Here is a 24,341-nt window from a genome sequence, read left to right on the forward strand (position 1 = left end):
GACGTGGATGACGAGTTTCTTCACCTTTTATTTCACTAAGTTTATTTATTACTGTTTGTGTTAATGTAACATACTGTATCACACACACACAAACACACACACACACACACACACACACACACACACACACACACACACACACACTCACTCACTCACACACACTCACAGGGGGAGGGGGGAGGAGATCTGACGCAGTCCGAGCCGCCGCCTCACTTCCACTCCCCGCTTCCAGGAAGAGACACCGCGGCGGTGAAAGTAAAGAGAAACGACCAGGGGACCAGGGGACCGGAGGACCAGGGGACCGGGGGACCGGAGGACCAGGGGACCGGGGGACCGGAGGACCAGGGGACCGGAGGACCAGGGGACCAGGGGACCGGAGGACCGGCTGTCGGGGCCATGACGACGCCGCAGACGAGCACCGTGCGCCCGCGGCAGCGGACCTGTGGTTGGGGCTCTCACCCGGAGCTGTAGCCGCGGCGGGTCGTTCTCATCGTGGAGGAGAGGATGTGTCCGCGGCCACTCGCTCCTCCTGCTTCCGCCGAAGAGCTCGATCACTCCCCGACCTCCCTCTCCTCTCGTTGAGGAGCATGCTGCCCGCTCCGCAGCCATGAGGACTCTCCATGAAAACAAGGAGCAGGAGGAGGAGGAGGAGGGGGGGGAGGGGGGGTCCGGCTGCGGCGCCATGGAGGACAAGGAGAACAATCTGAAAACGGCCAGGTTGTGGAGAGATGCCGCCCTCCGCTCCAGGAAGCTGCGGAGCAACCTGCGCCAGCTCACCCTCTGCAGCAAGGACAACCAGATCACACTGCCGGAGGACATCGACGAGGTGGAGCTGCTCAACCTGGGCAACAACTCCCTGCAGGAGCTGCCCGCCGGGCTGGGGTCCACCCTGAACAACCTGCGCATCCTGGTCCTCCGCAGGAACAAGTTCACCTCCGTGCCCTGGGTGGTGTTTGAGCTGGGGCAGCTGGTGGAGCTCGACATGAGCCACAACTGCCTGCGGAGCCTGTCGGAGGGCGTGGGGCAGCTGAGGGGGCTCAGGAAGCTGTGCATCAGCCACAACAAGATCCAGAGTCTGCCTGCTCACATCGGAGCGCTGCAGTTCTTGGAGGAACTCGACATCAGCTTCAACGACCTGCACGATCTGCCCAGCTCCTTCTCCGGCCTCGGCCGCCTGCGGACTCTGGATGCAGATCACAACAAGCTGAACCAGTTCCCCTCGGAGATCCTGGCCCTCAGGGAGCTGGAGGAGCTGGACTGCTCCGGGAACAAGTTCGAGTTGTTACCAGCCGACATCATGAAGCTGCGCTCCAGTAAAATCCTGTGGCTCAGCAGCCTCCACATGTCCACCTTACCTGGCACCTTCTGCCACCTGCACAACCTGGAGAGCGTGATGCTGGACGGGAACGACCTCACACTGCTGCCGCCTTCTTTTGGAAACCTGCAGAGACTCAAAATGATCAACTTGTCCTCTAACCAGTTTGAGATCTTCCCCCAGGTGATCTTCAGCATCACAGGATTAGAGGAAGTTTACCTGAGCAGGAACAAACTGACTCACGTTCCGGAGGAGATCGGTCAGCTGGTGAAGCTGGTGAACCTCTGGCTGGACAATAACCGCATCACGTACCTGCCTGATTCTGTGGTGGAGCTGGAGAAGTTGGAGGAGCTCGTTCTACAGGGTAACCAAATAGCCATACTCCCAGATCATTTTGGAAAGCTATCCAAAGTGAACATATGGAAGGTGAAGGACAACCCTCTGATCCAGCCTCCATACGAGGTGTGTATGAAGGGCATCCCTTACATCGCAGCCTACCAGAAGGAGCTGGCACATTCCCAGCTCGCCGTGAAGCCGCGACTGAAACTGGTCCTGATGGGAATGAAAGATGCCGGGAAAACCAGGCTGAGGCAGAGCGTGGTGGGCAGAGCGCCGGACAAGACGGGAATCATGGGGAACAAAGGGATCGAGGTGACGAACTGGGTGGCGGACGAGGATCGCTGCCTCACGTTTCTCGTGTATGATTTGTCAGGGAAGCAAAACTATGACCTCATCAAACCCTTCTTCCTCTCCCCCGGTGCTCTCTACGTGCTCGTCGTCAATCTCAAAACCTATTCACCCAAGAACTTTTATGCCCACGTGGGGTATTTCCTCCACCTCCTCGGTGCCAAAGTTCCCCATGCCGTGGTGTGCTTGGTGGGCACACACGCAGACCTGTGTGGAGAGGTGGAGCTGGAGGAGAAGAGCCTGGACATTCACCGACAGATCGGCCTGCAGGAGAAGAGGGACGTCCAGAGCCTGAGGAGCCAGGCTCTGCAGGTGGACCAGGCTCTGGACCAGGGCTACAACGTCCGCATCTCCAGCCCCCACGTCCTCTTCTACGGCGTCTCGGACAGGAACCTGCGGCGGAGGAAAGCCCAGCTGCAGTTCATGCTGAACCACCGTCTGCAGGTTCTGTCTCCTGTCCTGAGCGTCAGCTGCACGGAGACACGGAGGAACATCCAGAGGCTGCGGGAGAAGCTCATGTCTGTCGCAGACCACAGGGAGATCTTCCCCAACCTGCACCGTGTGCTGCCAAAGTCCTGGCAGATGCTGGAGGAGTTGCACTTTAAGCCCAAAGACTTGTGGCTCTCATGGTGGGACTCGGCCCGTCTGGGCCTCCAGGCGGGTCTCACGGAAGACCGGCTGCAGAGCGCCTTGTCCTACCTGCACGAGAGCGGGAAGCTGCTGTACTTTGAGGACAGCCTCACGCTGAAGGAATATGTTTTTCACAATCTTCCACGGTTCATTGCAATTCTCAACGTCTTCTTCCACAGGGACCAGTCCACGCTGTTGGACCGGCTCCTGTCGGAGGGGGAGAGGGGGGACAAGGGGAGGGTGAGTCTGGTCATAGAGGACGAGAAGGGAGAGAACCTCATGGTGACACATCTGCAGCATCATGTGGAGGGCTTCCTGCAGCACGGCGTCCTGCCCTCCAACGTCATCCGCCTGCTCCTCAGGCCGCTCATTCAGACCCAGCAGGACCTGCACCTCATCATGGAGCTCCTGGAGAAGATGGGGGTCTGCTACTGCATCAACAAACCCCGTAGCAAGCCACTGAACGGAGCCACCGCCTGGTACAAGTTCCCCAGCTACGTCAGCAGCGAGGAGCCCCGGGCGGAGGCCTCATCCAGCGGGAGCTCGCTGCCTCAGTGTCAGTTCTTCTCCGTGGAGCAGCTGCACATCCAGTACAGCTTCCCCTTCCTGTTTCCTCCTGGACTGTTCGCTCGCTTCAGCGTGCAGATCAACAGCCATGTGGTCCAGAGGTCGGACGGACGGCACCAGATCTCCGCCTATCGGGGGAAAGTCCCCGTGGTGATCAGCCACCGGCCGTCCAGAGGGGCGCTGCAGGCGGAGACTCTGTCCATCGCCAGCCACGCCTCGTTGCCCAACATCTGGACCGCCTGGCAGGCCGTCACGCCGCTGGTGGAGGAGCTGAACGCACTGCTGCAGGAGTGGCCCGGCCTCGACTACTCTGTTCACATCCTCTGTTCCAAGTGCCTGAAGAGAGGCTCTTCCAGCCCGCACACCTTCCCAGGTAAATCCTCCTCCTCATCCTCCTCCTTCATCTTCCTCCTCCTTCATCCTCCTACTTCATCCTCCTCCTCCTTCATCCTCCTCCTTCATCCTCCTCCTTCATCCTCCTCCTCCTCCTTCATCCTCGTCCTTCATCTTCCTCCTCCTCCTTCATCCTCCTCCTTCATCCTCCTCCTCATCCTTCATCCTCATCCTTCATCCTCCTCCTTCATCCTCCTCCTCCTCCTCCTCCTCCTTCATCCTCCTACTTCATCCTCCTCCTCCTTCATCCTCGTCCTTCATCCTCCTCCTCCTCCTCCATCCTCGTCCTTCATCCTCCTCCTTCATCTTCCTCCTCCTTCATCCTCCTACTTCATCCTCCTCCTCCTTCATCCTCCTCCTTCATCCTCCTCCTTCATCCTCCTCCTCCACCTTCATCCTCGTCCTTCATCTTCCTCCTCCTCCGTCATCCTCCCTCCTCCTCCTCCTTCATCCTCCTCCTCCTCCTTCATCCTCATCCTTCATCCTCCTCCTTCATCCTCCTCCTCCATCCTCCTCCTTCATCCTTCATCCTCCTCCTCATCCTTCATCCTTCAACCTCCATCCTCCATCCTTCATCCTCCTCCTTCATCCTCCTCCTCCTCCATCCTCCTCCTTCATCCTTCATCCTCCTCCTCATCCTTCATCCTTCAACCTCCATCCTCCATCCTCCATCCTCCTCCTCCTCCTCCTTCATCCTGCTCCTCCTCCTCCTTCATCCTCCTCCTCCTCCTCCTTCATCCTCCTCCTCCATCCTCCTCCTCCTCCTCCTTCTTCATCCTCCTCCTCCTCCTCCTCCATCCTCCTCCTCCAAACACTACATCGTCTGTGATACTGGTGTTGTTGCTCTGTGGTCACATGACTGAGCTGCAGGTTGTGTATGAACAGAGCAGAGTGAGGTCATGTGTTTTCATATTAATGGATCCCCTCACCACACACACAAACACACACACGCACGCGCACACACACACACACACACACACACACACACACACACTCACTTCCTGGCAGTAGACGTCATTCCCTGAATCTTTTATGAAGCTTAGAAAGCTGAATCTGATTAATAAGAGTTAATGTCACGTCAGCAGTGAGGAGAAGTTCATCAGTGTGTGTGAATGTGTGTGTAAAAGTCGTAACAAGGTTTCCGTAGGGCCCCCCCCCCCCCCCATGTTGAGCGCTGTGTGTCTCCTACGACCATTTATGGTTGTGATATTTTGGGCTGCAGAGTTTTCAGGCTCCACGGAGACGAACAGACTAAATACAGAACATCGTCCTCACTGTTGTTGTTCACGGTGTCACAGGACGTCCTGTGTACATACATACATTATATAGTAATATGTCTGTGTATATACTGTATATATCATATGTATATATGTATATGTGTGTGTGCACTGTAGTCGAGCAACTTGTGTATCAACACTTTCACTCTTGCTGTGAATCTGCTGCTCAGTCTGACTCTTAATCCACTTTGAGGATTATTCGGATTAAAGCGACTCACATTCAGCAGCTGAGCAGTCGGTCGCAGCCGAGAGGTCGTCGGCCTCTCGACTGCGACCAGGACGTCCTCACACGTCACACAGACGAGTGGGCCGACCCTCCACTTCCTGTTCGTCATGAACCTCGTCTGTTCTCCAGTTACCACATGAACCTTTGAGCAGGATTCGATCAGACAGCCACGGATCAAATATCTCATGATCTGATGAAAGCTCCATCACATCCAGAGGTTTTATTAGATCAAAGTCGTTTAACACATTAGTTTGTATCAGATCGAAAGTGACGAACAACTTCATGCTGCGAGTCCACAGCTGAGACACGAGTCAGTCTGAGGAGACGTTCAGTAACGTGTCCTGTTTCTCTTCGGAGCTCCGTCGTGTCGTACTGAAGGAAACTGCAGTCAGAGGAAATACCAGCGGAGTTTTCCTGCTGTGAAACACAGATTACAGCAGCATCACGTCCTCTGACCGTAAAACTCTGGAAGTGACTCGACCTCCGTCTGCGGCCGAACACACAGAGACCAGGAGGCTTCGTCCTGCTCCACATCACCTGATGAAGGTTTTATATGAAGCTTTCCCTGTTTCCTGCAGTCAGAAGTTGATGAGGCGGATGATCAGTGATCGATCAGATCAATAGATCAGAGCCAGTCACTGTCAGTGTTTCACTTCCTGTTCCACTGTCAGAGGTTTGACTCTCACCTGCAGACTGTCAATGTGTGGTATTTGAATTTGAATCTCTGTTCTTGTTTTTACATGAATATAAATGTTCAGAGGCTCTGAGAACATAGCTGGGGGGGACGCTGAGGATTATAGGATAAACTGAACGACGACTTGGGGAAGGCTGAGTATGGGCCTAGAGGGGTCAGAGGTCAAGCTCTCAGTGAGTGAGGAGAACGTGTCGCCGTCTCCTCCAGCTTTCAGTCGGATGACATGATCCTGGTCTCCGGAGTTTGTCCCGTTGTCATGGAAACGTGCTCCTCCAGGTTCTCGTCCATGTCGAGTTGTGGAAGCAGCAGGTGAAGTGAACAGCTCCGGTCGGAGCCTGTTGAGACACGCCTGGGGGGGGGGGGGGCGGGGGCGGGGGCGGGCTGTCAGTCAGAGGTAAACGTGCTGCTGAGTAATCTGGTGGAGAGGATGAGCATCGAGTTACATCACCCTGCTGTAATCCTGCTGCATTATCTCAGACATGTGACTGACAAGGGGTGTGTGTGTGTGTGTGTGTGTGTGTGTGTGTGTGTGTGTGTGTGTGTGTGTGTGTGTGTGTGTGTGTGTGTGTGCGTGTGTGCGTGTGTGCGTGCGTGCGTGCGTGCGTGCGTGCGTGCGTGCGTGCGTGCGTGCGTGTGTCAGCTGACTGTAGCATGTTGACTCAGGAGACAGTGTCATGGTCACGAGCAGGTTCAGACCTGATCCTGCGATTCAACATCTCAATTAATGTTTTATTTCTTCATGAGTTGTAAAAATCCTCTTGTTCAACTTGTTTACAAAAGTTCATCTTGTGGTAATAAAACATTTGAACCAGTCACGTTGAACAGGTTCTGGTTCTGGTTCTGGTTCTGGTTCAGGTTCTGTTTCTGGTTCAGGTTCATATTCTGTTTAGGTTCTGGTTCTGGTTCAGGTTCTGGTTCTGGTTCTGGTTCTGGTTCAGGTTCTGTTTCTGGTTCAGGTTCATATTCTGTTTAGGTTCTGGTTCTGGTTCAGGTTCAGGTTTTGGTTCTGGTTCTGGTTCGTGTTCTGTTTAGGTTCTGGTTCTGTTTCTGGTTCAGGTTCATGTTCAATTAGGTTCTGGTTCAGGTTTTGGTTCTGGTTCAGGTTCTGGTTCTGGTTCTGGTTCTGGTTCATGTTCTGGTTTAGGTTCTGGTTCTGTTCAGGTTCTGGTTCATGTTCTGGTTCTGGTTCTGTTCAGGCTCTTGTTCATGTTCAGGTTCTGGTTCTGATTCTGTTCATGTTCAGGTTCTGGTTCTGATTCTTTTCAGGTTCTGCTTCATGTTCTGCTTCATGTTCTGGTTCTGATTCTGTTCAGGTTCTGGTTGATGTTCTGGTTTTGTTCAGGTTCTGGTTCAGGTTCTGCTTCATGTTCTGGTTCAGTTCAGGTTCTGGTTCATGTTCAGGTTCTGGTTCTGGTTCTTTTCATGTTCTGGTTCATGTTCTGGTTCTGGTTCTGGTTCTGTTCAGGCTCTGGTTTTGTTCAGGTTCTGGTTCAGGTTCTGCTTCATGTTCTGGTTCAGTTCAGGTTCTGGTTCATGTTCAGGTTCTGGTTCTGGTTCTTTTCATGTTCTGGTTCATGTTCTGGTTCTGGTTCTGGTTCTGTTCAGGCTCTGGTTTTGTTCAGGTTCTGGTTCAGGTTCTGCTTCATGTTCTGGTTCAGTTCAGGTTCTGGTTCATGTTCATGTTCAGGTTCTGGTTCTGATTCTTTTCAGGTTCTGCTTCATGTTCTGGTTTTGTTCAGGTTCTGGTTCAGTGAGCTCAGTTCTCCGCTCCAGTTGTCTTCAGCTGCAGCAGCTGATCACAGATCATCACATTGTCTGAGTTCGCCTCCGTTTCACATCCGGCTTTCAGTTCTAATCCAGTCGAGTCTCCAGTCGGGTTCTACACATCACAGAGCAACAGGACAAACGGGTTCTACTGTAAATGTTCTACTGTCGATGTGTCGATGTGTTAGGCTCGTCCCAGAGAAACACACATCCGTGTTCTTTACCCTGGAACCTCTTCTCTTCCTCCTCCTCATCCTCCTCGTCCTTCTCCTCCTCCTCTTCCTCCTCATCCTCCTCGTCCTTCTCTCCCTCCTCCTCCTCATCCTCCTCGTCCTTCTACTCCTCCTCTTCCTCCTCCTCGTCCTTCTCTTCCTCCTCATCCTCCTCATCCTTCTCTCCCTCCTCCTCCTCATCCTCCTCGTCCTTCTACTCCTCCTCTTCCTCCTCCTCGTCCTTCTCATCCTGCTCTTCCTCCTCATCCTCCTCGTCCTTCTCTTCCTCCTCATCCTCCTCGTCCTTCTCTTCCTCCTCCTCCTCGTCCTTCTCTTCCTCCTCTTCCTCCTCCTCTTCCTCCTCCTCATCCTTCTCTTCCTCCTCCTCGTCCTTCTCTTCCTCCTCATCCTCCTCGTCCTTCTCCCCCTCCTCCTCCTCATCCTCCTCGTCCTTCTACTCCTCCTCTTCCTCCTCCTCGTCCTTCTCATCCTGCTCTTCCTCCTCATCCTCCTCGTCCTTCTCTTCCTCCTCATCCTCCTCGTCCTTCTCTTCCTCCTCCTCCTCGTCCTTCTCTTCCTCCTCTTCCTCCTCCTCCTCTTCCTCCTCGTCCTTCCTCCCCGTCCTTCTCTTCCTCCTCTTCCTCCTCCTCTTCCTCCTCCTCGTCCTTCTCCTCCTCCTCTTCCTCCTTGTCCTTCTCGTCCTCCTCCTCTTCCTCCTTGTCCTCCTCCTCAGTCGTCTGTACTCTGTCACGTCGCTCTGCAGGTCGTCACGGCGACGGCGAGGATGTAAATATTTAAACAGTGATGGGAGGAAGACGTGACTTTGTCGTCACAGTGAAGGAAGTGAAGTGTGGTTCTCACGTCCTGTGTCAGGAGAGAACGTCACAGACTCTGGAACCAAAGAACCAAAGGTTCTGGAGTCTGTGATGTCGTCTGTGGTTCCCCCTCACGTCCTCCAGGAACCTTTGAGAGGCGGAATCACAGACAGAACTTTTCTTGACTGTAAATGTTGGTGTGCCCTGTTGGTTCCCCTGGTTCAACCTGCAAAACTTCTCCTGCTCCTGAAACTACGTTTCCTTTTAAGGCTGCAGGAGAACAGTGTGTGTGTGTGTGTGTGTGTGTGTGTGTGTGTGTGTGTGTGTGTGTGTGTGTGTGTGTGTGTGTGTGTGTGTGTGTGCAGATAAGGAATGTAAATGATCCGTTTACCTGACAATGGTGTTTGAGGAGGGGGAGGGGGAGGGGGGGTGCACATTCCTGTTTGTTGATGTCAGGTTAGTGGGTCAGTGAGGGGAGGGGGGAGGGGGAGGAGTCAGGCTCTGACCTGATTCCAGTTTGATCCGTCATGAAAACTCTGATTTGCTGCTGAACGAGAGTGAAACAATAAATAATCTGTTTTTATCATATTTGTGATAGCTCATTGAATGACATCATGTTTCTTTAATCTATTATAAACATTCAAGAATATAAACACATTTCTAATGAACAACAACAGATTAATATCACACTCGATGTCTGTTAATCTGGGATTATAATCTACATCAATGAAGATTCAGACTCTGAGGAGGCACACTTGTGTGTGTGTGTGTGTGTGTGTGTGTGTGTGTGTGTGTGTGTGTGTGTGTGTGTGTGTGTGTGTGTGTGTGTGTGTGTGTGTGTGTGTGTGTGTGTGTGTGTGTCTGGACTACTTTCACATATTAATGCCTCATTGTGGGACATCATCAGATCAGAGACCCGATCTCACACACACACACACACACACACACACACACACACACACACACACACACACACACACACACTCTGCCCTCTGGTGGAGGATTCACTTGTTTCATCAGGTGAAAAACTGCAGTTCCTCACGCGAAGAGTCGCCGTGAGATCAGAGAGGGGAGGAGCTGCTCGTACACGTCACTTCCTGTTCATTGACCTGGTGTCTGACAGCTGATTGGTTGTTGTTGTTGTTGTAGGTGAGCTGCTGACTCAGCCGCGGCCCGAGGGTCTGACCGAGATCATCTGTCCAGAGAACGGCTCCGAGCGGGTCCATGTGGCTCTGGTCTACCCCCCGACCCCCGCCGTGGTCAGCCCCTGTCTCAAGTGACCCCCCCCCCCCACCTCGGTGACCTGAAGACGCCCCTGCATCACTGCCTCACCTGGACGTACGTGAACTTCCTGTCTGTATTTCCTACAAGTTTTCAAACACAAAGTTCTTCTATGATGATGATGTCACTGTATCACCTCAGTGCGTGATGTCACTGTATCACCTCAGTGTCACTGTATCACCTCAGTGCGTGATGTCACTGTATCACCTCAGTGTCACTGTATCACCTCAGTGCGTGATGTCACTGTATCACCTCAGTGCGTAGTGTCACTGTATCACCTCAGTGCGTAGTGTCACTGTATCACCTCAGTGCGTAGTGTCACTGTATCACCTCAGTGCCTGATGTCACTGTATCACCTCAGTGCGTGATGTCACTGTATCACCTCAGTGCGTGATGTCACTGTATCACCTCAGTGCGTGATGTCACTGTATCACCTCAGTGCGTAATGTCACTGTATCACCTCAGTGCGTGATGTCACTGTATCACCTCAGTGCGTGATGTCACTGTATCACCTCAGTGCGTAATGTCACTGTATCACCTCAGTGCGTAATGTCACTGTATCACCTCAGTGCGTAATGTCACTGTATCACCTCAGTGCGTGATGTCACTGTATCACCTCAGTGCGTGATGTCACTGTATCACCTCAGTGCGTAATGTCACTGTATCACCTCAGTGCGTGATGTCACTGTATCACCTCAGTGCGTGATGTCACTGTATCACCTCAGTGCGTGATGTCACTGTATCACCTCAGTGCGTAATGTCACTGTATCACCTCAGTGCGTGATGTCACTGTATCACCTCAGTGCGTGATGTCACTGTATCACCTCAGTGCGTAATGTCACTGTATCACCTCAGTGCGTAATGTCACTGTATCACCTCAGTGCGTAATGTCACTGTATCACCTCAGTGCGTGATGTCACTGTATCACCTCAGTGCCTGATGTCACTGTATCACATCAGTGCGTGATGTCACTGTATCACCTCAGTGTCACTGTATCACCTCAGTGCCTGATGTCACTGTATCACCTCAGTGCGTGATGTCACTGTATCACATCAGTGCATGATGTCACTGTATCACATCAGTGCGTGATGTCACTGTATCACCTCAGTGCGTGATGTCACTGTATCACCTCAGTGCGTGATGTCACTGTATCACATCAGTGCATGATGTCACTGTATCACCTCAGTGCGTGATGTCACTGTATCACCTCAGTGCGTGATGTCACTGTATCACCTCAGTGCCTGATGTCACTGTATCACCTCAGTGCGTCATGTCACTGTATCACCTCAGTGCGTGATGTCACTGTATCACATCAGTGCGTGATGTCACTGTATCACCTCAGTGCGTGATGTCACTGTATCACCTCAGTGCGTGATGTCACTGTATCACCTCAGTGCCTGATGTCACTGTATCACATCAGTGCGTGATGTCACTGTATCACATCAGTGCCTGATGTCACTGTATCACATCAGTGCGTGATGTCACTGTATGACATGATGTCAGACGTGTCGTGTGTTGCAGGTTGTCCGTCATGTTTCTGACACTGAAACGTTCTACAGAGTCTGACGCTGTCTGATGTCGGGCGACCACGAGGAGACGACAGAGGACTCAAAGACGTGAAGACAGAAGACAGGAAGTGAACCTGCAGCACTTCCCCTGTGGACCTTCCTCTGATCTGGTTCTGGTTCTGCTGCTGCGTCTTTAGTGTTGCTGAGGTTCAAGGAGGCTGTGGCTCCTCCCACTGGTGAGAGGCTGTAACTACATGACAAAAGACTGTTCAATAAATAAAGGACATTTTATTTCCCTCTGACAGTCGCGCAGCTGTAGGTCCGACACATTTGACACTTTGAATAATATTTGATTTCAGAACATTCAGTGTTTTTCTGTAATGCACAAACAAGATGAAGACGTGGACGATGTTTTCTGTCCTGTAACGTTTCATAAAATTGTTGTCAACACTCAAATTAATACGATAATTATAAACGTTGCTGTTTGATTGGTCATCTCAGCCGACGTTGATTCTGTGTCCTGACGCAGCTGATGAGTTTGAGGAGGAAGAAAATATTCTGAGAGGAAAGTTATACATTTATTAGAAAAGATGAATTATGAATTTTAATCCTGCAGAGAAATCGTCGCCGTGTCGCAGGTTGAACTTGTTCACTCTCTAATCTCTGATATGTTTCACAGATTATTGAATCTGAAGCCGATTATTAGCATTAATTTATTTATTATTGTCTGGATGCTGCAGAAGGAGAAATGATTTTTAATCAGAAGATGTTTGTTGGAGCTTTTCACTGTCCTTAATCATCTTCATGAGATATAACGAGTTACTGAGGGTTCATTATCATATTATTATTATTATTATTAATAATAATGATCCTGCAGATGTGTTTGTACAGTAAAGACGATGTGAAGTCGTCAGAGCTCAGTGATATAAAATATTGATTTTAGTGTCACTTCACTGTACATAATCAATAAGTGATCAGATCTGTCGTCTCTGTCTCACTGTTTCCTGCCTGATGTAAATAATATCTTTATTTTTCTATGTGGACATGAGTTGTCGCCACTTTATTTACAGTGTGAGGTCGTGCATGAAGCACTGTGACGTGCACACACACACACACACACACACACACACAGACACACACACAGGCTTTTCTACAGTGTGTAACCTGCAGCACTACATGAAATATACCAAATACCAATAAACCGACTACTGGCTTTAATATTTTTGCACCGTGTGTTTTATTGTACAATGTGCTGTCATTTACAAACCAATCGATCAGATTCTTTACACTGCACCTTTCCGACAAATCAAAGTTCTGAAAAAAGGTAAAAGATGGAAGTTAGAATAATAAAGATAAATATAAGTACAATAATGAAATAACACTACTTTAATATATTGAAATACTAATAAAAGAACTACATGATGATGATGATCAATAAAACCATCACAGGTTTCCTCTGACGACTCGTTTCCCTGGCAGCTGGTCCAGATGTGTTTTTTTTATTGATTAACAAACAACAAAACAAGTAAAACCGTAATATTAAAAACCTGCATGTTTCTGAATGAGACATATAATGACGCTTATTAAAATATATAAAATGTATACGCTGAACGTTTAACAGTCACATAACATGTGATTGATAATTGATAAATGCAGAAAAAAAGGAACACGAGTATCCTCCGTGCCGCTGCTCTTCCTGACCGCCGGGGGGCGCTGGAGGCTCCGGGGCCGCTGCTCCTCCTCACCGCCGGGGGGCGCTGGAGGCTCCGGGGCCGCAGCAGAAGAAGAGCAGCGCGGACCGCGGCTCTTCCTCTTCCCTCGGCGGCCTCACAGGTAGCAGCTCGCGCCTCGGCTCACGAGCTCAATCTGGCGTTAATCTCATCCGATTCTTCACCATCCGACGGGTTTAGTCTCTGGTTTCTGTTCGTGTTCTGGTTCCGTCCGCGGCGAAGCGACTCGTTCGTGTCCCGGAGCCGTTAAACCCGTTTTTCTTTCTTAATGTCGGTGAAGACGCCGGTTCGGTGTCTGTCCGCCATGTTGTCTCCGGGTGTCCGACACGAAGCTGCGGTTTAGATCGAGTCTTGATTCACGTGCAGCGTCTGTTGTGTCTGTTGTTCCATGTCTGTTGTTTCACGTGTTATTCGCTGTTTGTCGGTGATAATCGTGTCGGTGCTGTGAGTTGCGTTGAGCTAATGCTAAAGCTAACATGCTAGCCAGTCGGACTCCTGCTGTAACTGATTCAAACAACAAACATTTTCTTCTGTTTTTCTCCAGAGTTTCTGAAGATGGTCCGCTACTCTCTCGACCCCGAGAACCCGACGAAGTGTGAGTGTCTCCGGGGGGGGCGTGTGTGTGTGTGTGTGTGTGTGTGTGTGTGTGTGTGTGTGTGTGTGTGTGTGTGTGGGGGGGTGGGTGGGTGGGGGGGGGGTAGCAGGGTTAGCACGACGGCTGTGATGACTTCTTAGGACACCTTTAGATTAAACATGAAAACAAAACAGAATAAATGATCTGAGCTGTCTGTTGATCTGTCTGTCTGTCAGTCTGTTGATCTGTCTGTTGATCTGTCTGTCGGTCAGTCTGTTGATCTGTCAGTCTGTTGATCTGTCTGTCGGTCAGTCTGTTGATCTGTCAGTCTGTTGATCTGTCTGTTGATCTGTCGATCTGTCTGTTGATCTGTCTGTCGATCTGTGTCGGTCGGTCTGTTGATCTGTGTCGGTCTGTCTGTTGATCGGTCTGTTGATGCTTCAGTGTGACATGATTTATGTTTTTCATATTGCAGCATGCAAGTCTCGGGGCTCCAACCTGCGAGTTCACTTCAAGGTAAATCTGCTACTGAGGTTTATTCAGATCAGAGATCGTCTCTTCTTGTTCTACAAGTGAAGATCACGTCTTCATATTCTCATTGGCATTTTGATTCTGATCCATAATGTGGCAACTATCCGAGGTCGAGACATGATGAACATGAACCCGTAGACGACCGTTCTGTAAGAAATCAACCTGTTTGAAGGAAAACGTGTTTCATTCAGTGTTGACAAACGGCATCGAAGTCTCTGATTGGTGCGTGACGCTGCGTTGGATTAAACCTCAGAACTCGACATTACAGACGTACGAGTCGGACGTTGACACTCGAACGCCTCCTCGAGTTAGAGGAACCACCAAGACTATCAGTCTGAAGTCGTTGGAAATACATTTGCAAAGCATTATGGGACGAGTCGTTCCTCCGCTCTATTGTACCTTTGCCGTTTTTTTGTTCCAAATTAAATGTTTGATGGTTAAGATTCATCTCGTAGTTTAACATCTTGTTCCCGGATTAAAACTCTTTGAGGATTTTATGAAACGTCAGTGGAGAAAATGAACGGATGAGTAACTCATTTCTGGATTGGAGCTGTAAAATAAGTGGGCGGAGTCACTTGCTCTATAAAATGTGACAATATTAATCTGTGGATATTAAACGAACACATGATCATGTGGAGACCATGATGATGTCACGTGTGGTGTCACTGAATGTGAGGATTCAAATGTTTAACAACTGTTTTGAGTTTATTTTAGTTTAATGTTTTACCTGTAAAGTGAATCCTCTTTATTTTCTGCCCTTGTATTTGTGGCGTTGCTCTCTGACCTCTGACCCTGTGCCCCGACAGAACACCCGTGAGACGGCCCAGGCCATCAAAGGGATGCACATCCGCAAGGCCAACAAGTACCTGCGGGACGTGATCGTGCAGCACCAGTGCGTCCCCTTCAGGCGTTACAATGGCGGCGTGGGACGCTGCGCCCAGGTGAGCTGCAGCTGCGTTCAGGGTCGGTCGGGACGTTTGGGCTGCTGTGATGACATCTTAGGACACCTTTGGATTCAAGATGAAAACAAACTGTTATTAATCTGAGCAGCCTGACCTCTGACCTATGACTGACGGTGAACAACACGAGCAGAGGTTCCTCACCGACTCTTCTCTCCGTGTTTCAGGCCAAACAGTTCGGCTGGACGCAGGGTCGCTGGCCCAAGAAGAGCGCAGAGTTCCTGCTGCACATGCTGAAGAACGCCGAGAGCAACGCCGAACTCAAGGTGCGTACACGTGTGTGTGCGTGCGTGTGTCAGTCAAATGAAACTTCAAGTTCACGTCGATCAGGAAGTGAAATGGAACCTGAATGTATTTTTGTTTCCATGGCGCATTAGATGATCATAATAATGTAATTATTGTGAATCAGTGAAACATCTGCGGTGACGAAGTTTAACACGTTTGAACAAGTCATGAAAACGCGTGAGAATATCTGAGCAGCTCGTGAATCACTGACTCATAACTGACACAATGATGTCATCAATAAATCTCTTCTGATTGGTCCTGAAGGAAGAATTCAAGCTTGAGTAGTAGATCATGTAGTGACAATACAGTCGAGGTGAGAAATGAAGACGTGAAAACTGTGTCCGTCCGTGTATGTGGTACAGGTGTAACACTCTCTCCCCTCAGGGTCTGGACGTGGACTCTCTGGTCATCGAGCACATTCAGGTGAACAAGGCTCCGAAGATGAGGAGGCGTACGTACCGCGCTCACGGACGCATCAACCCGTACATGAGCTCGCCGTGCCACATTGAGATGATCCTGACGGAGAAGGAGCAGATCGTCCCCAAGCCCGAGGAGGAGGTCGCTCAGAAGAAGAAGGTAACGAGACATCTGTCGTCAGGACGACTGTTGTCAGGCTGCGCTGATGACATCTTAGGACACCTTTGGATTCACCATGAAAACAAACTTATTAGTCTGAGCAGCCTGACCTGTGACCCCTGACCTGTGACCCCTGACCTCTGACTGACGGTGACTAACTGTGATCTTGCCTCTACAGGTTTCACAGAAGAAGCTGAAGAAGCAGAAGCTCATGGCCCGGGAGTAAACACCAATAAACAGAAACGTTGTCACTCACATCTCTGCCTCTGGTTATTGATTATGAATGATTATTATTCATTATTGATCGTTACAGATAGATAGATAGATAGATAAATAAATACTTTATTCATCCTAAGCAGGGACATTCTTGTGTAGCAGTGGCATGCTTCACACAGCACATTAAAAAATAAATACAAAATTAACAATAAAATTAAAATATACTCATTGTCAAAAAAATATAGAAATTAATAATAAATAAAAAGATCCCCTTACTGAAGACCTGAACACCGATAGTTCAGTGAGACCAGATTAATAAATGTGTTATTATATTAAATAAATATATATTAAACATTAGTTTGATTCATTTAAAACTAAAATATGAATTTGAGTTTGTTTATTAACAGATAAAAGTTTGAACTGATCAGTGTGTGAACATGTAACTGAGGCAGCAGTGGTGCTGTTGCTCACAGGACCACAACTGACATCAGGTCCAGAGGTGAGGTCAGATTGACCTTTCTACTGGTCCTTTACCTCCGTGTTAGAGGTCATGAGGTCAAAGGTGGATTCATCTGACTCCACTGACACTAAACGACGATGTCAAAGTGAAATGACACATTTCTGAAGATGAACTGCAAAAACCTCAGCAACTCCATCAGCATGTTTCAGTGTTGTGATTCATATGTAACAGCAACTGACATCTGGATCATATTCATACTCTTCTTCTTTAGATTGAATCGTTGACGTTTGTTCACGTCGCGTCATGTTAAATATCGCTACCGCAATGAATTGTGGGTCTGTTTCTCCTTTCCTCTCACATAGGGAACTCCAGTGTGTCCTCTGCTAAAGGAGATAGGAAAGGAAACATTGAAGCTCCTTTCCTAAGCACTTAGAGAATCTGAACATTATCATGGTGCTGAGGAAACACTCATGGGTCAGTGAGCAGCGGAGGCAACAGGGGGCACTGTTGCTCACTGTTCCACTGATGATTAAAATGATTATTAAAGTTTTGATGTAAAACAAAGTGAAGAAGTTTCACATGAATCTTATTCTGATACTCAGCAGGAAGTACAGTAGGTCTTTTCTCATTGGTCACAAGTTTTTATCCACAGAAACTGAGAAGAGAGGATGAACAAGACCCAGGCAGGTGACGGAAGTGACCCTCAGAAGCCTCAGTACAAACCACTCAGGTACGAGACGAAACTCAAAGAGATGAAAATAATAATCTGTCATCTACAAACAAAAATGTTATCTACATTGAAAAAAAACCCAATCTACCATCACTGGTAAAGAAAAATTAATTAAACGTGACCTGTAGTTTGACATGAAAAACTAAAACTAGATTAAACAAATTTTAATTAAAATAAATAAATAAAACTCAAGTATATTAGAAATGATTTGTTCATTAGTTGCTGCAGTTCCATCAGTTGCCACTTGAGGGCGCAGTGATACCACTTCATCCACAGGATCTGATCCGGACACTTTTCTCTTCTGTGACAGAATCAAGTGTCAATACAGTTATAGATTATTGATTATTGATGACGTCCACAGGAAGACAAGTCATCTTCCCTCACGTCCCCTGATCATCTAACGATAAGTTTGATTATTGATTTAATCTGCTGATTAATTTCTCATGAGTTGACGAACTGTACGGAGGACGATTAGTGCCACAAGACAAACAAGCAAAAATCCATAAAAGATTAAACCTCAGAGTCCGAACAGCTGATGACTCACTGTCACATGATTTATGATCCATATGTTTGTTATTATCTCTGTCACATTAAAAAACAGCATCTTTATCGCACGTGAGAATAAATACATAAAAATAAAACCAGATGTTTCTCAGAGCTCAGGCCAACAGCTATTTCCTCATGACATCACGTTTCATCCACCTTTTTATTTTTTTACCAACAAAACGTCACAAAGGTGAAAACAAAGCGACTGTTTTTATTTATTTGATAATAAATCCTGACTTTGTTCTGAGAAACTGCTAATGTTAGCTAACTGCTTCCGTTAGCTAACTGCTACCGTTAGCTAGCTAGTGTCTAACCTGTTGCGTAAGAGAGACGTTATTGAACAGTTGTTGTGATGATGTCACTCTAAATGAACCAGAAACAAATGTCTTCTTCTTCTTCTTCCTCTTCTTCCTCTGCAGCTGTGACGCCACTAGACACATGCTGCAATGCATGATGGTCCGACTGTATGAACGACTGTCCGGCCTCTGTTTAGTTTCATGGAGAATAAAATCTGAACAGAAACAATCTGAAGAGCCACATTATGATTAATGATTCTTTTCGTTTCACGTGACACTGATTATCTTCGGTACAAATTTGAAAACTTAAATATTCTGTAATCAGCTTTTTTTAGTGGGAAGTGAATGAAAGTGTCTGTATTGCGGCGACGCCCCCTGGTGGTTTCATATGTCACGTCATTTCTTTTAACGTGATTTATTGAAATATATAGTTTGAGGCATGGTGAACAGTAATCCCATTACAAATACTGTCATATAATCTGATTACTTTAGAATGAAACATTGACATTTTTCACCTCAAACCCAAAAACTCTTCCACAATAATTATTTCAGCGCAAATAAAATTAATCTCACATTTTCCGTTTTAAATCAATTAAAAATATTGAACAACATTAAAAAGGTTTTCATCTTTTTCAAACTTCTATATTTTAAAGACGTTTATCATGTGATGATAATCTGGTCTGATTATTTTATTTCTGTAATCTGTTCAAATCATAATACAATATGAATTAATTTAAATCATTTTAACTTTATCACAAATAAAACTATTTGAAATTAAAACGGATCCTGAAATTTAACCAAGTCAACAGATTCACCTCTGACCTCTGACCCCTGAACACACTGAAGGTCGAAGCAGTAAAAGTTTAAATATTGTAAAAATAATGAGATGAATAAAATCTGTCATGATTAAAGTTTTGTTTAGCCTGCTGCTCCATTTAAATCTTCTTTATTGATATTGATGATAATAACCGTAATGAATAATCTACTCTGAGTGACTGAGGCTCATCGTCACTGTCTCTTCAGAAACTACAGAAGTTTATTTTACATCAGAATCTTCAGCAGATCGGAGTCGAGCTTCTCGTCCAATCAGGAGGCTCAGCCGAACCCTGACGGATCACGTCACTGCCCGGTCACCCAATCCGGACAGAGCCCCCCCCCCACCCCCCCACCCCCCTCTCAAACTTCGGACCGGGGCTGTTAGAACCCGGAGCAGATGATCCGGTTCATTTTCCTGCTGCTGCTCTTCTGCTGCGCAGCGTCTCTCCGTCCTGCGGGTTCGAGCTGGACCCGGACCCGGACCCAGACCCAGACCCGGACCGAGCTGCTCCTGTGGTCCCACATCTGCTCCGTGAACCCGACATGTCCAGAGACGAGCGGCCGCTGGTCTAGTTGCAGTCCGGACCGTGTGAGGTGAACCGGGCCCGAGCCCCAGACCCGCTCCAGACCCGGACCCCCCAGAGAAGTGATGTTAGCGGTGGGTCCGATGGACGCGTCCCGACCGAGCGGCTTCCTCCTCAGCACCCCGCCCCTGGCTGCTCTGCACAGCATGACCGAGATGAAGACCCCGCTGTACCCGGCGTACCCGCTCTCCTCCTCGGGCCCCAACTGCTCCACCTCCCCGGCCACCACCTCTCCCAACCCGGGCGGCATGGCCGTGTCCTCCCCGGGGATCAAGAGCTCCGGTACCGGTCTGTCCTCGGGGCTCGGCTCCCCGCAGCAGTGCTCCTCCGCCACCCCGCACGGAATAAACGACATCCTCAGCCGGCCCTCGGCCGCCGCCGCCGCCGCCGCCGCCTGCTCCTCCTCGGCGGGGCTCCTGTCCGGGCTGCCCCGGTTCAGCAGCCTCAGCCCGCCGCCTCCTCCCGGACTTTACTTCAGCCCCAGCGCGGCCGCGGTGGCGGTGGCCCGGTACCCGAAGCCCCTGGCGGACCTGCCGGGCCGGACGCCCATCTTCTGGCCCGGAGTGATGCAGAGTCCGCACTGGAGGGACGCGCGCTTCGCGTGTTCGCCCCGTGAGTGACCGGAGGCGGAGCAGAGAGTTATTCTAGAATAAAGTCCGGAGCCGAGGCCTCTGACGGTTCTGTGTTTTGTTTCAGATCCGAACTCGGTGCTGCTCGACAAGGACGGGAAGCGGAAACACACGAGACCCACGTTCTCCGGTCAACAGATCTTCGCCCTGGAAAAGACTTTCGAACAGACCAAGTACCTGGCGGGACCCGAGCGGGCGCGACTGGCCTATTCCCTGGGCATGACGGAGAGCCAGGTCAAGGTGAGGGGCCGGGGCCGGGGGGTCGGGGCCGGTGGGCCGGGGGGCCGGGGGGCCGGGGCCGGGGGGCCGGTGAGCCGGGGGGCCGGGGGGCCGGGGGGCCGGTGGGCCGGGGGGTCGGGGGGTCGGGGCCGGTGGGCCGGGGGGCCGGTGAGCCGGGGGGCCGGGGGGCCGGGGGGCCGGTGGGCCGGGGGGTCGGGGCCGGTGGGCCGGGGGGCCGGTGAGCCGGGGGGCCGGGGGGCCGGGGGGCCGGGAGCCTGAACACAAACCTGTTTCCCTAAGACTGTTTCTCTGAAGATTTTTCTCTTAGATTTGAACTGTTGAATCAAATCAAACAAACAGTTTTTAATATTTGTTTAACATAATTTTATTCTTTTCATTTGTGATTTTAAAATTAAAAAGGTTTAAATTTAGGCCTTAAAATACAAAATCCACTTAAACAGAATTAATTTTTGAATTTGTCTCTGAGCATTTTAAAACTTTTTCTTATTAATAATTAGTTTTTAATGATTTAACAAAGTTTTGTTACGATGATGAGCGATAAATAATTATAGATGATAATAAACAGATCGATCCGCAGCTTCAGTCACGTGACAGAGAATTAAAAACTACAATTAATAAAATAAAAACCTGGAACAAAAATCGTTAGAGAAGAAAATTATCTAACGGAATAAAAACACATTAAAATATAGACATTGTTCATCATTATTATTGGATCAAATAATAATCATTTTATAATAATAATAATAATAATAATAATAATAATAATAATAATAATAATGTTCAAGGATTCATATCTTTATGAAGCGCGGAATTTAACATCCTGCACAGAAAAGTGACCAGAGTGTGTGTGTGTGTGTGTGTGTGTGTCAGGTGTGGTTCCAGAACCGCAGGACCAAGTGGAGGAAGAAGCACGCGGCGGAAATGGCCTCGGCGAAGAAGAAGCAGGACTCGGACGCGGAGCGGCTGAAGGGAACCGGGTCGGAACCGGAGGACGAGGACGACGACTACAACAAACCTCTGGACCCGAACTCCGACGACGAGAAGATCACGCAGCTGCTGCAGAAACACAAACCGGCCCCGGTGCTGCTGCTGCACACTTCGGACAACGACAGCTCGTAACTGCCGTGGTGGGAACCGGCGGCCCGGTCCGCTCCGCTCCGCTCCGCTCCGCTCCGGTCCGGTCCGGTCCGCTCCGGTCCGGTCCGGTCCGCTCCGCTCCGGCCCGGTCCGCTCCGGTCCGGTCCGCTCCGCTCCGGCCCGGTCCGGTCCGGGGCGTTGTCCTGCACGAGGCTCTTCTCTTTTTGAGGAGGAGGAGGAGGATGAAGAGGAGCAGGACTCACCTGAGGAGCGACCCTCGACCCTCACGTGACCTCGACCTGTAAATAGAAGCGTGAGTTCAAACGAACAGAAATAATTTATGTGTAAAAAAACTGTTTTTGTACAAAACAAAAAGATCCGCTCGTTTTTATATTTGACGGAATTTACCGAATCTCCCCGAAGAGACTCTGTACATACCTGCACACACACGCACACGCACACACACACACACACACACACACACACACACACACACATACATACAGGTGTTTTTTATTTATGTGTCGCTGTGACGCAGTTTCTGTAAAATGCACTTCTATTTAATAAAAACTCAAAAGCTTTGATCTTTGTTCTGATGCAGCAGTTTATTATTTATTAAGGCATTTCATTCTCACACGGTCAATAATATTTCATCTATTATTCTGATCATAAACCTTCCATTCTGATTAGGGCCGCTGCAGCGCATAATGATGATCATCATCATAATAATCATAATATAATAACTTTATTTCACATTCGATTCTTTTCTTAATGACGTTTGAACGTTCGACTTGATTTTTGATTTTGTCGAGTGCAAAAGAAAAACCAGAGAAGTTCGCTGTTGATTGATTATTGATTATTAATTATTGATGATCATCTGAGCTGCTGAACTTTGAAACGAAATGTTATAATTTATTTCATTTTGTTCATGTTTTGCAGCTTCACGGTTTCATCTTCTGTCAGATTGAAAAACTCATCGACGCGAAGCTTTTTTAATCTGGCACGAAAAGAGGAGTGTGAGCGGAATCGAAAATAATAATAATCATAATTATAATAATCATAATTATTATAATGATTATAATTATAATAAGATTTATGGAGAAATAAATGTGATTAAACGAGAAAAGATGATTTAAGTTTCGTTTCTCTGCGAAGTTTGAGCAGAAGCAGCGGAGAGCAGCACAACTGATCATCATCTTCATCTTCATCTTCATCATCATCATAATATAATAATCACAATCATAATAATAATAATTTTTATGCTATCAGTTTGTTTCACCTTCATATTTTTTCTGACCTTTATTAAAACTGTTAACGAACCTGAACGTTTCTCAGTTTGAGGATCAAATCATTGTTTGTATTACAGGAAGCATCACTATCACAGGAGTTCTTCTTATTATAATTAACAAATCATAATTATTATTATTATGACTTGTGAAACGGCTCTTTGTTCTCGGATCAAATCAAAAATCTTTAATTAAATTAAAGTTCTTTCAGTTTGATTTATCAGGAGTAGACCTGAAATATGAAATATGAATAATAACAATTCTAACATGTTTATTTTTCGTACAGTTTCTGTCTGACGTCATGTGAAATGAAGTTCAGTTTGATGAATCCAAATCAAAACTGATCGGATTTTTGATTTTTGATTTTTGATTTTTGATATTTACATTACATTCATTTATCAGACGCTTTTGTCCAAATATTTATATCAGTGTATTTGAACTGAAGCAGCGTCACAGATGTAACGGATCATTTCATATTCCTGATTCAGTTATTATGTAATATAGTATAATATTATATAATGTAATATAATATAATATAATTTAATATAATGTAGTATATTGTAATATAATATCACAAGTGATTATAGATTTAATAAATAAAAACCATCCTCAGTTTACACAATGTAAAAACAGCAAAGTGAAATAAGTTCTAATGAATTAATATCACAGTCCAGTGATATTATCATTGATAATAATAATGATAATAATAATTATAATTATAAAAGCTGAGGCAAATGTGGAAAGGGGCAAATTTTTTCAAGCACAAGCCTTAAATTAGTCTTTAGTTTGCTTAAGAATAACAATAATATTAATATTTCCCTTGATTACAATAGGTCCTCGATGACTTTGTCAAGGGTTGGGGCCCTAATGATAATAATAATAATAATAATAATAATATTATAGTTATCAGAGTGTGTCGGTGTGTCTGACATGTTAAAGATTCATAGATATTATAAATAATATGAGCTTTAACAGATTCACTCTCAATGAGATAAAAACTACACACTCACATATGAATATGAATGTATTTATATTCATATTTATATACACACATTTTGCTGAAGTCTGAAACTAAAACAAGTCACATGACCTTTCACCCACATGAATATGAATCATTGTCGTCAGTTTCTCTGACAAAAACAAACATATAAAAAATTAAAATAATATTTAATACAACAAAACATCTGTTTTATTTCTTCATCGTTTTCACATTAACATCTGGTTCTGCCTGATTTTCTTACTTGGATACAAATGATGTCATATTAAAACATATATTAAAATAAGGCTGATGTCATAATGACAACATGTTGGAATCTGAAGGTTCAGATTCCAACATGAATATTTATGAGAAATATAAAGCATAAACTGATAAATCGCTGGTGATGGTGAACGTCAACACACAGGTTCAAATCATTCACTTCCTGTTAGAGAAGAAGA

At 47.4% G+C, this 24,341-nt stretch overlaps 3 protein-coding genes and 3 non-coding genes across 9 annotated transcripts; all 6 read left to right on the top strand.

The window, feature by feature from the left end:
- The first annotated feature begins 103 nt into the window (after nucleotides 1–103).
- On the top strand, nucleotides 104–12,587 carry mfhas1 (multifunctional ROCO family signaling regulator 1). Of its 4 annotated transcripts, none has more exons than XM_035609116.2 (3): nucleotides 104–3,572; nucleotides 9,730–9,933; nucleotides 11,421–12,587. In XM_035609116.2, the coding sequence occupies exons 1-2, from the start codon at nucleotides 608–610 to the stop codon at nucleotides 9,858–9,860; spliced, it is 3,096 nt and encodes a 1,031-aa protein (XP_035465009.1). In that variant the 5' UTR covers nucleotides 104–607; the 3' UTR covers nucleotides 9,861–9,933; nucleotides 11,421–12,587. The 4 variants fall into 4 exon arrangements, with proteins under 4 accessions (XP_035465009.1, XP_035465007.1, XP_035465005.1 ...); XM_035609114.2 differs by having other exon boundaries at nucleotides 9,730–9,918; nucleotides 11,365–12,587; XM_035609112.2 differs by having other exon boundaries at nucleotides 9,730–9,918; nucleotides 11,383–12,587.
- A 537-nt stretch (nucleotides 12,588–13,124) lies between these two features.
- rpl17 (ribosomal protein L17) lies at nucleotides 13,125–16,281 on the top strand. The gene is made up of 7 exons (XM_035609121.1): nucleotides 13,125–13,202; nucleotides 13,644–13,694; nucleotides 14,149–14,189; nucleotides 15,011–15,145; nucleotides 15,331–15,429; nucleotides 15,833–16,024; nucleotides 16,203–16,281. The coding sequence occupies exons 2-7, from the start codon at nucleotides 13,655–13,657 to the stop codon at nucleotides 16,248–16,250; spliced, it is 555 nt and encodes a 184-aa protein (XP_035465014.1). The 5' UTR covers nucleotides 13,125–13,202; nucleotides 13,644–13,654; the 3' UTR covers nucleotides 16,251–16,281.
- Nucleotides 13,815–13,886, top strand: LOC118285610. The gene has a single exon (XR_004785177.1). It is a non-coding gene; the product is annotated as a small nucleolar RNA SNORD58 (small nucleolar RNA).
- LOC118285609 lies at nucleotides 15,187–15,255 on the top strand. The gene has a single exon (XR_004785176.1). It is a non-coding gene; the product is annotated as a small nucleolar RNA SNORD58 (small nucleolar RNA).
- Nucleotides 16,063–16,129, top strand: LOC118285608. The gene has a single exon (XR_004785175.1). It is a non-coding gene; the product is annotated as a small nucleolar RNA SNORD58 (small nucleolar RNA).
- Nucleotides 16,282–19,469: 3,188 nt separating the features above from the next.
- On the top strand, nucleotides 19,470–22,189 carry nkx6.1 (NK6 homeobox 1). The gene is made up of 3 exons (XM_035609302.2): nucleotides 19,470–20,284; nucleotides 20,369–20,541; nucleotides 21,412–22,189. Exons 1-3 carry the CDS (start codon nucleotides 19,738–19,740, stop codon nucleotides 21,658–21,660), a joined length of 969 nt encoding a protein of 322 aa, XP_035465195.2. The 5' UTR covers nucleotides 19,470–19,737; the 3' UTR covers nucleotides 21,661–22,189.
- The last annotated feature ends 2,152 nt before the right edge of the window (nucleotides 22,190–24,341 follow it).

Source organism: Scophthalmus maximus, chromosome 20, assembly GCF_022379125.1.
Source record: "Scophthalmus maximus strain ysfricsl-2021 chromosome 20, ASM2237912v1, whole genome shotgun sequence".
Lineage (NCBI taxonomy): Eukaryota > Metazoa > Chordata > Actinopteri > Pleuronectiformes > Scophthalmidae > Scophthalmus > Scophthalmus maximus.